This window comes from Leptopilina boulardi, unplaced genomic scaffold (genome assembly GCF_019393585.1).
Source record: "Leptopilina boulardi isolate dan_hultmark-lab unplaced genomic scaffold, ZJU_Lbou_2.1 LbouV2_97, whole genome shotgun sequence".
Taxonomy (NCBI): Eukaryota; Metazoa; Arthropoda; class Insecta; order Hymenoptera; family Figitidae; genus Leptopilina; species Leptopilina boulardi.
Window position 1 is genome coordinate 945,315 of NW_026138046.1, and position 13,413 is coordinate 958,727.

Below are 13,413 nucleotides of genomic sequence, written 5' to 3' on the forward strand. Positions count from 1 at the left end.
ATGAAGGGAGGAGGGGGTGATGGTAGAAAGAGAGGGGGGTGGGGGGTCGAATAGAAAAAAAATGATTTTTTAACGGTGTCCCGTTAGAGAGAGAGAGAGAGAGAGAGAGAGAGAGAGAGAGAGAGAAGAGGGTGACTTAAGCTGAGCAGTCGCTATCTTAGGCAGATAGTGGACAATAGCTTAGCATAATGGTCAGAGGGTTAGATGGCAACTTGGATGGCCCCGGGGTGTGTCGGTGACATTTTCGCGTATCCATCACGTGGCCCAAGAGGGTGTCTTCCACGACTCCAATAGAATGAGAGGGGTGAAAGGGGGGAGGGGCGGAAAGAGGAAGAGTCAAGAGATCAGGAGACGTGTCCCTGAGGTCACGCACTTTCACTTTATAATTCACTCTTGGACAGAAATCTTGTTTGGACAGGGAAATTTATAACAAAAACAAAAAAAAAGGAAGGACAAAAGAAAAAAAAATTGTACACAAAGAGACGAGAGAAAAAAAAAAAAGATTTACAACGAAAATTGTCAAATAATATGCGAAAAAAAATATCTTCTTTCGAAATTTCCTATTAATCTATTTGGCAAAATATTAAGTAGATAATAAATATTATTGAAAATATAAATATTTTCGAAAAGAATTTTAAAATAGAATTTTTAATAGCCTGCAAAAGTATAGAAATTAGAAGAAAAAAAAAAGATTAATTTTTTTTTTTTTTTGAAAATGACGGAAAAATATTATACGAAAGACACTATTTAGAGGTTATGATAGAAGCTTAGTACTGAGGTCGTTAAAGTAGAAATTAGCAATACCGATATATGATAACTATTTTAAAAATTAAATTATTTGGAGGTTATGATGGCATTGAGGCTAGTATTGAGATCGGCAAAGTAGAAATCACCAATACCGATATATGATAACCATTTTAAAAATTAAAAAACAAAAACTAGATTTCGTTTTTTAAATATTATAACAGATTAATAATTTGGAAGAAAGATGGAAAAAAATATATATTTACCCATCATTCGCCGTTGGAGGTGGAGTGTACAAAAATCCTTTATGCTTCTCGCAGACCAAGACAGAGTTCTTGATTCCCACTGGTGGTGATTTTTTACACGTTTCAGCGAATCTGTAACAGAAAAACATATTATTATTATTATTATTATTTAATAATTTTATAATACAAAGAGTATGGTTATTTTTATTTATAAAATTACATATAAATATTATATCTTATAATATATCTTCAGTAAATAACAGTGAAACAATAAATCATAAATAAACGACAATCCTTAAATGTGTCATTACCATATATATATATACATACGATCATTATTTTAATCCTCGGAGAGAAATATAAATATGTACATGTATAAATTTTTTTCTAATCTAAATTTTCCAGAGGAGTGTTTTTTTTAAATTGCGATGTAAAAAAAAATATAACCTAAAATTTTAAGGTTATTTCTCCATGAAACTGTTGTGGTTTAGATTATATTCGGCAAACATAACCTAAAAAAAAATTCAAGGTCACAGTCAAGAAACCATTGAATTTTAGAGTATAGGTTCGGCAAACATAACCTTAAACCCTAACTTTAAGGGGCCGTCCATACCTATTTTAGGGGGAGGGGGGGGGGTGGTCTAAAAAGTATGAAAAAATTGGTAACGTAGTTTATGAACGGCCCCTAAGGTTATAGGACAATAAACCCCTTTTAAGTTACTTTCGTTACAAACATAACCTCAAAATTCAAGGGCATATGTCAAAAAAAAAAAATTTTTAATTTTAGATTATCAAGAAATTATATATATACGCAAAAATATATCGTAACCCTAAAAAGTGCAAACATAATAAAAAGGCTTAAAACATAACCTGAAAAATTTCCCCTCATTTTTTTTAAACTTTGCAGTGTAGAGAATTATTATTCTTATGATTTTATTTTTTTTTTTTTGATTTTTTTATAAAGTTGTCAAGGCGCTTAATCGTTTCGAATAATGTAAGCTCCTTCGTGACATGGTCGACTGAGAGAAGGAAAAGTGTGAGAGAGCACATATATGTATATATAGGAATGAGAATGTAGGAAGATTCGAGCAGACGAAGACTTCCTGCGGGACTTTTGGAAAAGCTATTGGGGAGGATTGGGGTTGTGCATCATTTTTCACATGGCGCTGGAGGCGGACGCGTTTTCTCTCTTTCCCTCTCTCTCTTTCTCTCTCTTTTTCACCCATCCTCCCAAACAACCAACAAGCATTCAGATAATGTCCTTAAAGAAGGATATCCCTTGCGACCCTGAATTATATAAGATAAGTGGCCGCGAATACGACACAATTCAAAATATCACCTTCAAAATTATCGATTTGCGGGAAAATCAATAGGAAATGGAATTTTTTTTTTCCCCATGATATATTAAAGATTTTAGTTTTTTAAATTAAAACTATTTTTAAAATTAATATCAAAAATTGGAAAAAAAATTTAATTTTCCTCAACAATTTCTAAATCAAAATTTTTCCGTTTTTTCTCCAAAATACCAAAAAAATTTCAACTTTCCCCAAACTTTAAAAATTATGTTTTGCGAATTAAAATCCAAAAACGCTATAATTTTCAAAAAAAAAAAAAAAATATCAAATATCTCATTCAAAAAAAAAATTTTTTAAAAAAAAAACCCAGAACTAGATAATTAAAACAAAAAAAAAGAAAAAAAGAGACGAGTTTCTCATCATCATAAACGGGGTAAATATACACTCGTGTATGTTAAAACTGTTTACCCCCTCACCAACCTCCTCGGATTTCTTTTTTATGAACCCTTTTTTTTCGGTTAAAAAAAAAGTGAGGGAAGAGGGGGGTAAAAGGGGGGGGGGGATTTTTAACTCTACCAGAGACGAATACCGTATTAATTATGCGCCTTGTTCAAATATAGAAACAAAGTGAAAACAGTGAACGCATTGTCGTCCTACCCCCTTATATTATTACCCAGCAAACGAATGTGAGAGATTTTTTTTTTCCTCATCGGTTTTCCCCGCGCGTACAATACTTTTCTCCAAAAAGCATTTTTATGTATGTGTGTGTGTGTGTGTGTATGTGTGTTCACAGGAGCCTTTGTTTAACTTTTGTCGCGGAATTTTTCCCGACGACCTCGTAAACGATATTATTACTCCCCGGAGATGGTCGTTTTCGCGCGCGCGAATAGCCAATGTTTTAAAACTTGTCCCGCCATTTGAGTACAAACAGAAAGTTTAGAGAGAGAGAGACAGAGAGAGAGAGAGAGAGTATTATTGTGCATTTAATACAAAAAAAAGGAAATAGAAAGATAAGAGATCAATAAACTCAATTTTAGGTTATTTTTTATTTTAAAATCGCATTATTAAAATTTGACCCTTAACTGCAGTTTAAATTAAGCCTATAAATCGAAGCTAAAACCTGATGGAAAAATAAAAACCCAAACATAACCTATACATATGGTAAAATTAAACCAAAATCTATAAGCTGAACCTAAACCTAATCTAAAAATTAAAACTAAACCAAAGCTTAACCTAAAATAAATCTAAACCTAAATGAAAATTAAAACTAAATTTAAGCTAAATCTAAATCTAAATTACAAATTAAACCAAAAGCCAAACCAAAGCTAAAACTAAACTAAAATTAAACTTAAACCAAAGCCAAACCTAAGCTAAAATTAATCATAAAAATAATCTAAAATTAAACGAAAAATCAAAGCTAAACCTAAACCAAAGCCAAACCTAAGCTAAAATTAAACCTAAACCTAAGATAAAATTTTATCTAAACCAAAGATAAACCTAAATCTAAGTTAAAAATTAAACTAAAATCAAAGCTTAAGCAAAGTTAAACCTAAATTAAAATTTAACCTAAACCAAAGCTAAACCTAGACTAAAATTAAACCTAAACCATAGCCAAAACTAAGTTAACACTAAACTAAAATCAAACCTGAAGCTAAGATAAAATTATTTCTAAATCTAAATCTAGGTTAAAAACTAAACCAAAGCTAAAGCAAATTTAAACGTAAATTAAAATTTAACCTAAATCAAACTTAAATCGAGACTAAAATTAAACATAAACATAACCTAAAATTAAACAAAAACCAAAGATGAACCTAAAACTAAACTAAAACCTATACCAAACCAAATCTAAACTAAAATTATACTAAAACCAAAACCAAAGCTAAACCTAAACTAAAATTAAACCTAAACCATAGCCAAAACTAAGTAAACACTAAACTAAAACCAAACTTGAAGCTAAGATAAAATTATTTCTAAATCTAAATCTAAGTTAAAAATTAAACCAAAACCAAAGCTAAACCAAAGCTAAAGCAAATTTAAACATAAATTAAAATTTAACCTAAATCTAACCTAAATCGAGACTAAAATTAAACATAAACATAAACTAAAATTAAACAAAAACCAAAGCTGAACCTAAAACTAAACTAAAATAAAACCTATACCAAAGCCAAACCTAAACTAAAATTATATACTAAAATCAAAACCAAAGCTAAACCTAAACTAAAATTAAACCTAAACCATAGCCAAAAATAAGTTAACACTAAACTAAAACCAAACTTGAAGCTAAGATAAAATTATTTCTAAATCTAAATCTAAGTTAAAAATTAAACCAAAACCAAAGCTAAACCAAAGCTAAAGCAAATTTAAACCTAAATCAAAATTTAACCTAAGTCAAAGCTAAATCTAGACTAAAAATTATTTCTAAACCTAAGGTAAACCTAAATCTAAGTTAAAAATTAAACCAAAACCAAAGGTAAACCAAAGCTAAAGCAAATTTAAACCTAAATTTAAATTTAACCTAAATCAAACCTAAATCTAGACTAAAATTAAACATAGACATAACCTAAAATTAAACTAAAACCAAAGCTGAACCCTAAACCTAAACTAAAATTAAACCTAAACCAAAGGCAAACCTAAACTAAAATTATACTAAAATCTAAGTTAAAAATTAAATCTAAACTAAACTAAAATAAAACCTATACTAAAGTCAAACCTAAAATTATACTAAAACCAAAGCTAAACCTAAACTAAAATTAAACCTAAACCATAACCAAAACGAAGTTAACACTAAACTAAAACCAAACCTGAAGCTAAGATAAAATTAAATCTAAACCAAAGGTAAACCTAAATTTAAGATAAAATTAAACTAAGTATTTTTAATTAACAAGATTGAAAATTAATAATTAATTAATAATTAATAATTAAGTTGATACGAAATTTGAATATATCGAATTTTTAAATTTAATAGAATTTTCTTAAAAACTGCGTCAATTTGACCGAAATTTGGAAATGTCCTAAGAAACATATAACCTAGAATATTTTTTATTAATAAAGTTAAAACACAAATCAACTCCGTTATTGGGTCCCACAGTTTCTCTGCAACGAAAAACGGTATATATACGTGATTATATCGAACAACAACCTGAACTTAAGAGAACTCGTAAAATTGCGCGGTCCAGTACAGCATCCATCGCCACAACCAATTAACATCCGCTCCGGAAAGTTTTAGAGAAGATCGACTATTAACTTTCAGGTCTCTCTCTCTCTCTCTCTCTCTCTTTATTCTTCTCTCAATTTCCAGCTTCCACGGGCAAACTATTTAAAAGCAAAAGCCAATTTGTGATGCGAGAGAGAGAGAGAGAGAGAGAGGACCTCGATACATATATACAGCAAAAGAGCAAAGTCATTCAGTCATTGTGGTTTCGAGTCTTATTACTCTCCCCGCGCAAAAGATTGAGAGAGACAGAGAGAAAGAGAGCTGGGACATAATATCCTGTTCTATGCACGAACGAATCTGGTGACAGCCCCTCTCGTATAGAAACTAAACCAAGCGCGACGAGTCGCGAGCCTCGACAACCCTTAAAAAAAAAAAATAAAAAAAAATTGATAATAAATGAAAAAAATATCAGTTTTCTCTTTCAAAAAAAAAAAAAAAGAATGAATCCAAGGAGTATAGTTGCTTCCTTGGTCATGCTCGTTAAGCAAGACAAGTTTTATCCCATTTGGAAATTGACTATTCTTTTTTTTTTTTGAAACCCATTTTAATAGTTTTTTAAATAACCTTGTCAGCGTAACGGTAACCTGTAGCAACTATTGCCATAGTCACAGAGACCAAATTTTACCATAGCAATTGTAACTTTAGCAACAGCAGTAATAGGAACCGTAAACATAGTAACGGTAACCTTATAGCAACGGTTACTGTAAAAATTGTTACCATAGTAACGGTAACCTATTAGCAACGGTAACTTTAGTAACAGTTACCATAGCAACCGTTACCTTAGTAACAGCATTAATAGGAACCGTAACCATAGAAACGGTAACCTTAGCAACCGTAACCTTAGTAACGGTTATCATAGCAACAGTAACTTTAGCAACGGTAACTTTAGCAACGGTAACTTTAGCAACAGTTACCATAGCAACCGTTACCTTAGTAACAGCAGTAATAGCAACCGTAACTATAGGAACGATTATCATAGCAACTGTAACCTTAGCAACGGTAACTTTAGTAACAGTTACCATAGCAACCGTTACCTTAGTAACAACAGTAATAGGAACCGTAACCATAGAAACGGTAACCTTAGCAACCGTAAGCTTAGTAACGGTTATTATAGCCATTGTAACTTTAGCAACGGTTACCATAGCAACAGCAGTAATAGAAACCGTAACCATAGAAACGGTAACTTTAGTAACAGTTACCATAACAACCGTTACCATAGCAACAGCAGTAATAGAAACCGTAACCATAGAAACGGTAACCTTAGCAACCGTAACCTTAGTAACGGTTATCATAGCCATTGTAACTTTAGCAACGGTTACCATAGCAACCGTTACCTTAGTAACAGCAGTAATAGGAACTGTAACCATAGAAACGGTAACCTTATCAACCGTAACCTTAGCAACGGTTACCATATCAACAGCAGTAATAGAAACCGTAACCATAGAAACGGTAACTTTAGCAACGGTAACTTTAGTAACAGTTAAATAAAAACCGTAACCATAGAAACTGTAACTTTAGTAACAGTTACCATAGCAACCGTTACCTTTTTAACAGCAGTAATAGGAACCGTAACCATAGAAACGGTAACCTTAACAACAGTTACTATAGAAACGGTTACCATAGCAGCCGTAACCTTAGCAACGGTTACTACTGAAATCGTTACCATAGCAAAGGTAACATTAGCAACAATTACCATTGTTACGGTTATCTTAGCAACCATAACCATAGGAACAATTATCATAGCAACTGTAACCTTAGAAGAAGTTACCATAGAAGCGGTTACCATAGTAACCGTAACTATAGCAAGGGTTATCATAGATACAGTTACCTCAACAATAGTAACCAAAGCAACCGTAACCGTATAGCAATGGTAACTTTAGCAACGGGTACCAAAGTAACCGTAACTATAGCAACGGTAACCTTATTCTTTTTTGTAATTTTGTCTTTTCAAATTTTTCAAATATTATTTTTTTTCACACCTTAATTCTAAATCACTATTAATTCAAAACACTAACAACTTTTAAGGTTCCAGCAGATAATTTCCTTATTTCTTTTATGTGTGTGTGGCTTTTTCAATTTTTCTAATAAACTCCTATTATTATTATTATTATTATTATTATTATTTTAAAACCATATATTTCTATTATTTTTGCTTATATTACAATTATTTATTAATTTTTTTTTTTTCAATTCTAGAATTTAATCACCGATTTTGAAAATTGATAAACTGCGTTTTTGATTTTGAAAATGAATTCAAAAATAATTTAGAGAGAGGTAAGAAGATCATCAGCGTGGGATATATTACGGGAAATATGATGGCATGGGGAAAAGGGGTGGATGTATATATAACTTAACGTTATATATATATATATATATATATATATATAGTTGGCCATAGCAGCAGAAGCACCGGAGCGTTGCCACAGTCATTACGTTGAGCCTACGTGTCCGTGCGGTGTAGGGAGAGTCGTTAAAAAACGAATTCGAAAACCTTAAGAGAAAAAGGAGAAAAAGAAAGAGAGAGCAAGATAGAAAGAAAGATGCACCATTAAGAGGACGATGAATGCACGAGAAGGACGGGACAATTTTCAAGCCACAGGGAGCGACAAAGAGGTTTGAAGAAAAAAAAAAAAAAACAAAGAAGAACAAGAAAAAAAAAGAAGATCCTCCTGAGCTACCGCCGGGACATCCAGGAAACAAGAGCAAAAGGAAACTAAGGACGATGATGAGGAGTAGTAGTTTTAGTATAGTAGTACTAGTAGTAGTAGTAGTAGTAGTAGTAGTAGTAGTAGTAGCTTAGTGAACCCAAAGCTGATCTGATTCCAGGAATTGCTCGACTTTTGCGGCATCTCATTTGGCTCCCGGAATCCTCCTCGACAAGATAGATGAGTCCATCAGATGAAGGATTTAATTTTACAAAATTGTTCCTCCTCTGATGGTCATTTAAAAACTCCTTCCTTTAGTTCTTTCTTTGGTTTTTTTTTAAAAAAGAAATTTGCTTCTTTATATATATATTCTAAATTCCTTCTTGGTTCCATGTGGACTAATTCCGTAAAAAGGATATTTCCCAAAATTAATATGAATAGTAGTAATATTATTATTATCATTATTAACTTTAGGAAAAACCTTTTTTCGGAATTAGTCACTTTAATTTGTTTTCCACTGTTTCTTCAATTATAAAATTATTAAAAATATAATATAATATCTAAGAAACTATATTCGGACATTTTTTTGTCTATATGGATCAAAAGCAGATTAGTTGAGGATTTTGGAATTATAGCTTATTCAAGGCTTATTAATCAGAATCAAATTATGGGCTTATTTTGGGCTGTATGCTTCAAAATCAGTTACGGATTAGTTTATTATTTTGGGCTGTATGATTCAAAATCAGTTACGGATTAGCTCATTTTAGTATGTATTTAAAAATCATTTACGGATTACTTTATTTTGGTATGCATTTCAAAATCAGTTACGAATTAGCTTATTTTAGGCTGTATGGTTCAAAAACGGTTACGCATTAAATTATTTTAAGCTGTATGGTTCTAAAACGGTTACGCATTCAATTATTTAAAGTTGTATGGTTCAAAATCAGTTACGGATTAGCTTATTTTGGTATGTATTTCAAAATCAGTTACGGATTAGCTTATTTTGGGCTGTATGCTTCAAAATCAGTTACGGATTAGCTTATTTTGGGCTGTATGCTTCAAAATCAGTTACAGATTAGCTTATTTTGGGCTGTATGGTTCAAAATCGGTTACGCATTATTTTATTTTAAGCTGTATGGTTTAATATCGGTTATGGATTAGCAATATTTTGGGCTGTATGCTTTAAAATCAGTTATGGATTAGTTTATTTTGGTATGTATTTCAAAATCAGTTACGGATTAGCTTATTTTGGGCTGTATGCTTCAAAATCAGTTACGGATTAGCTTATTTTGGGCTGTATGCTTCAAAATCAGTTACAGATTAGCTTATTTTGGGCTGTATGGTTCAAAATCGGTTACGCATTATTTTATTTTAAGCTGTATGGTTTAATATCGGTTATGGATTAGCAATATTTTGGGCTGTATGCTTTAAAATCAGTTATGGATTAGTTTATTTTGGTATGTATTTCAAAATCAGTTACGGATTAGCTAATTTTGGGCTGCATGCTTCAAAATCAGTTACGGATTACCTTATTTTAGGACGCATGGTTCAAAATCGGTTACGGATTAGTTTATTTTGGGCTGCATGATTCAAAATCAGATCACCTTATTCTATAGACTTTAGGAATAATTCACAATAAAATTAGCTTATTTTGGTCTGAAGATTAGCAAATTAGCTTATCCTGGGACTTCTGCTACAAAATCGGATTAGTTGGGGCTTTTTTTAATTAGACTTCGCACTATAATCATAATCGGATTAGCTTATTCCTGACTTTATATATATGCTTCAAAATCCTAACCTATAGCAGATTTTCAATTACCCTATGTCATGTTTCCTGATTAAAAATCCATAATCCAGACTTAATCAAAATCGGAATACAGATTTCGTACATAGAGTACAGTACAGATTTCGAATATTATTCTTAGCTTTAAAATTCAGAATCGAATTAGCTATATAATAAACTGAATTTAAAAATTTTAAAGACAGCAGGTAAAAAATAGTCTTCAAAAGATTATTTCATGAATTATATGACCATAGCTCCTGACAACAATTGCGTTATTGATCAAAGAAAGGGGAAAGGGGCAATATTTTAACCCTCGATGGCACACACGATATTAGCTGGAAACAAACCGCTCTCGACGTGCGACATGATTATAACAGAAGATAGAGGGTGCGAGTCCGAAAAGTACCACGATTTTCACATCATTCTCTTTATACTCTTTCTCTCTTTCTCTCTACTTTTGATCACATTTTTTTTTCTCCTTGTTTGTCAGGGAATTTAGTTCTTTTTCGTCTTTCGTTTAGTTGTTGTCCCTCTCTCCCTCTCTCTCTCTCTCTCTCTTTTCTCACTCAGAAATAAATCTTAGGTTTTCGCGTATAAGCGGCCTTTTAATATCACCACTCTTGATTTACAGCCACAGAGAGAGAAAGAGAGAGAAAGCATATATCTATGTATATAGAGGTAGAAAGGCCGAAACCCTCCCCTCCCCTTCTACCAAAAATGACATTTGTCTTCTATGAGACCAAAAGGAGGGTTTTGTGCGTGTGTCCCGAGGAGTTTCTGATTTAGCGTTTCCCGCAAGCAAGCATTTGACTAAACGCCCCGGCTCGAGTCAAAATCATATCACATACACATAGAGAGAGAGAGAGAGAGAGAGAGAGAGAGAGAGAGAGAGAGAGAGAGAGAGAGAGAGAGAGAGAGAGAGAGAGAGAGTGGACCCTTATATAAGGGATGAAAAAAGGAGGCAAAAAAAAAATTCAAGGTCACCGGATAAGTATTTCTATCACGGAAAAAAATAATTTTCCTGAAACAACGAAATGTTTCATTGGAATATAGTAAAAGATTGAACTGAAACAAGTAAAATTTTTTGCTTCTTTAGTAAAACGTTTCGATGTTTCATATAAAGTTTTGCTTGAAAGATAAATGAGTTTTTTTGAAAACATAAAAACCTAATCAGAACAAAGTAAAAAATTAATCAGAATCTAAACAGGACCTAGTCAGGAATTATAGAGGAGAAACTAGACAGAACCTAGTTAGTACCTAAACAGGACCTTGCCAGAAACTAGATACAACCTAGTTAGAACCTAAACAGGTCCTAGTCAAAACCTCGTCAGAAACTAGTCAGAACTTAGAACCTAGTCAGAAATTAAACAAAACTTACAGGCAGAAACTAGTCAGAACTAAGAACCTAGTCAGAAATTAAACAAAACTTATATAGTCAGAAACTAGACAGAACTTAGAACCTAGTCAGAACTTAGAACTTAGTCAGAGCTTAGAACCTAGTCAGAAATTAAACAAAACTTATAGTCAGAAACTAGTCAGAACTTAGAACCTAGTCAGAAATTAAACAAAACTTATAGTCAGAAACTAGTCAGAACTTAGAACCTAGTCAGAACTTAGAATCTAGTCAGAAATTAAACAAAACTTATAGTCAGAAACTAGTCAGAACTTAGAACCTAGTCAGAAATTAAACAAAACTTATAGTCAGAAACTAGTCAGAACTTATAACCTAGTCAGAACTTAGAATCTAGTTAGAACTTAGAACCTAGTCAGAAATTAAACAAAACTTATATAGTCAGAAACTAGACAGAACTTAGAACCTAGTCAGAACTTAGAACTTAGTCAGAGCTTAGAACCTAGTCAGAAATTAAACAAAACTTATAGTCAGAAACTAGTCAGAACTTAGAACCTAGTCAGAAATTAAACAAAACTTATAGTCAGAAACTAGTCAGAACTTAGAACCTAGTCAGAAATTAAACAAAACTTATAGTCAGAAACTAGTCAGAACTTAGAACCTAGTCAGAACTTAGAATCTAGTCAGAAATTAAACAAAACTTATAGTCAGAAACTAGTCAGAACTTAGAACCTAGTCAGAACTTAGAATCTAGTCAGAAATTAAACAAAACTTATAGTCAAAAACTAGTCAGAACTTAGAACCTAGTCAGAACTTAGAACCTAGTTAGAACTTAGAACCTAGTTAGAAATTAAACAAAACTTATAGTCAGAAACTAGACGGAACTTAGAACCTAGTCAGAACTTAGAACCTAGTTAGAACTTAGAACCTAGTTAGAAATTAAACAAAACTTATAGTCAGAAACTAGACGGAACTTAGAACCTAGTCAGAACTTAGAACCTAGTTAGAAATTAAACAAAACTTATAGTCAGAACCTAGACGGAACCAAGTTAGAATTTAGTTGAACTTAGTTAGAACCTACTTAGAATCTACTTAGAACTCACTTTTTGCTTCTCAATTAGTAAAAATTTTACTATAATTATTAGTAACTTTTACTAAAAAAAAATTAGTAAAATTTAACTAATTCTAAAGCAAAAAAAAATGAGTCACTAATTTAAATTAGTGAAAATTTTTACTAATTTAGATTTAAGAGGGTTAAAATAAAAAAAATTGTTTAAAAATCCAAGTATATTTTAAAAACTTAATTTTTTTTTTCATTGTTTATGTTTAAAACAATAATTGCGAGTCATAAATCCTTTTTATCCAAATGCTAATGAATTTTTATACAATATTGTCATAATATATATATATATATATATATATATAGTGAATATTATAATATACTTCATTTCTGTACGCCATTTTTTCCCACGTAAATTTTGTCATAAATGTTTTGAATTTTCAAATTGACAAACATTGTTTGTAAATTATTATCATGCAAACACCAGGGAAGTTGAAATTAAGATAGAGATATGATATTTAAAGTATTATTGTTTTAACAGTCGTTTTTTTTTTGTTTTGTCCCTCTTCTCACAGTAGTAAAAACTATCGTATCGCAAAATGAGGGGAGAACCGGAAAAATAAAAAATTACAATCCGAACTTTTTCTGTTTTAATAATAATAATAATAATAATAATAATAATAATAATAATTTAATAATTGTTGTTATATATATATATTATTCCTATTTATTATAATTATTATAATAATTGTAATAATAATAATAATAATAATAATAATAATAATAATAATAATAATTTCTATAGGGCACTTGAATATAAGCAAAGGGAGAATGATTAATTTGTGTGTGTGTGTGTGTGCATTACTGCGCAGATGCCTCAATTACTGCCGTTTTTAAAAAATTATTATTAATCTTTGAAAATTGAAAATATATATTATAGGATAAAATAATATAGAGCACCTGAGGAAGATGATGACTTGAGCAATGAAGCTGCTACACCAATAAGAAAATATTGAAAGGAGAGCACTAAAAAAAGAGAGATTGAGAGACTGAGAGAGAGTGAGAGAGAGAAAGAG

General features: G+C 31.2%; 1 protein-coding gene across 2 annotated transcripts in view; it reads right to left on the bottom strand.

Moving 5' to 3' along the window:
• LOC127290940 (ubiquitin carboxyl-terminal hydrolase 48-like) overlaps positions 1-13,413 on the bottom strand; it is a 152,184-nt gene that overhangs the window by 113,360 nt on the left and 25,411 nt on the right. For both annotated transcript variants that reach the window (XM_051319782.1, XM_051319784.1), the window contains exon 12: positions 1,011-1,121. In XM_051319782.1, the coding sequence (XP_051175739.1) occupies positions 1,011-1,121 (111 nt within the window). The remainder of the gene's footprint in view (positions 1-1,010; positions 1,122-13,413) is intronic.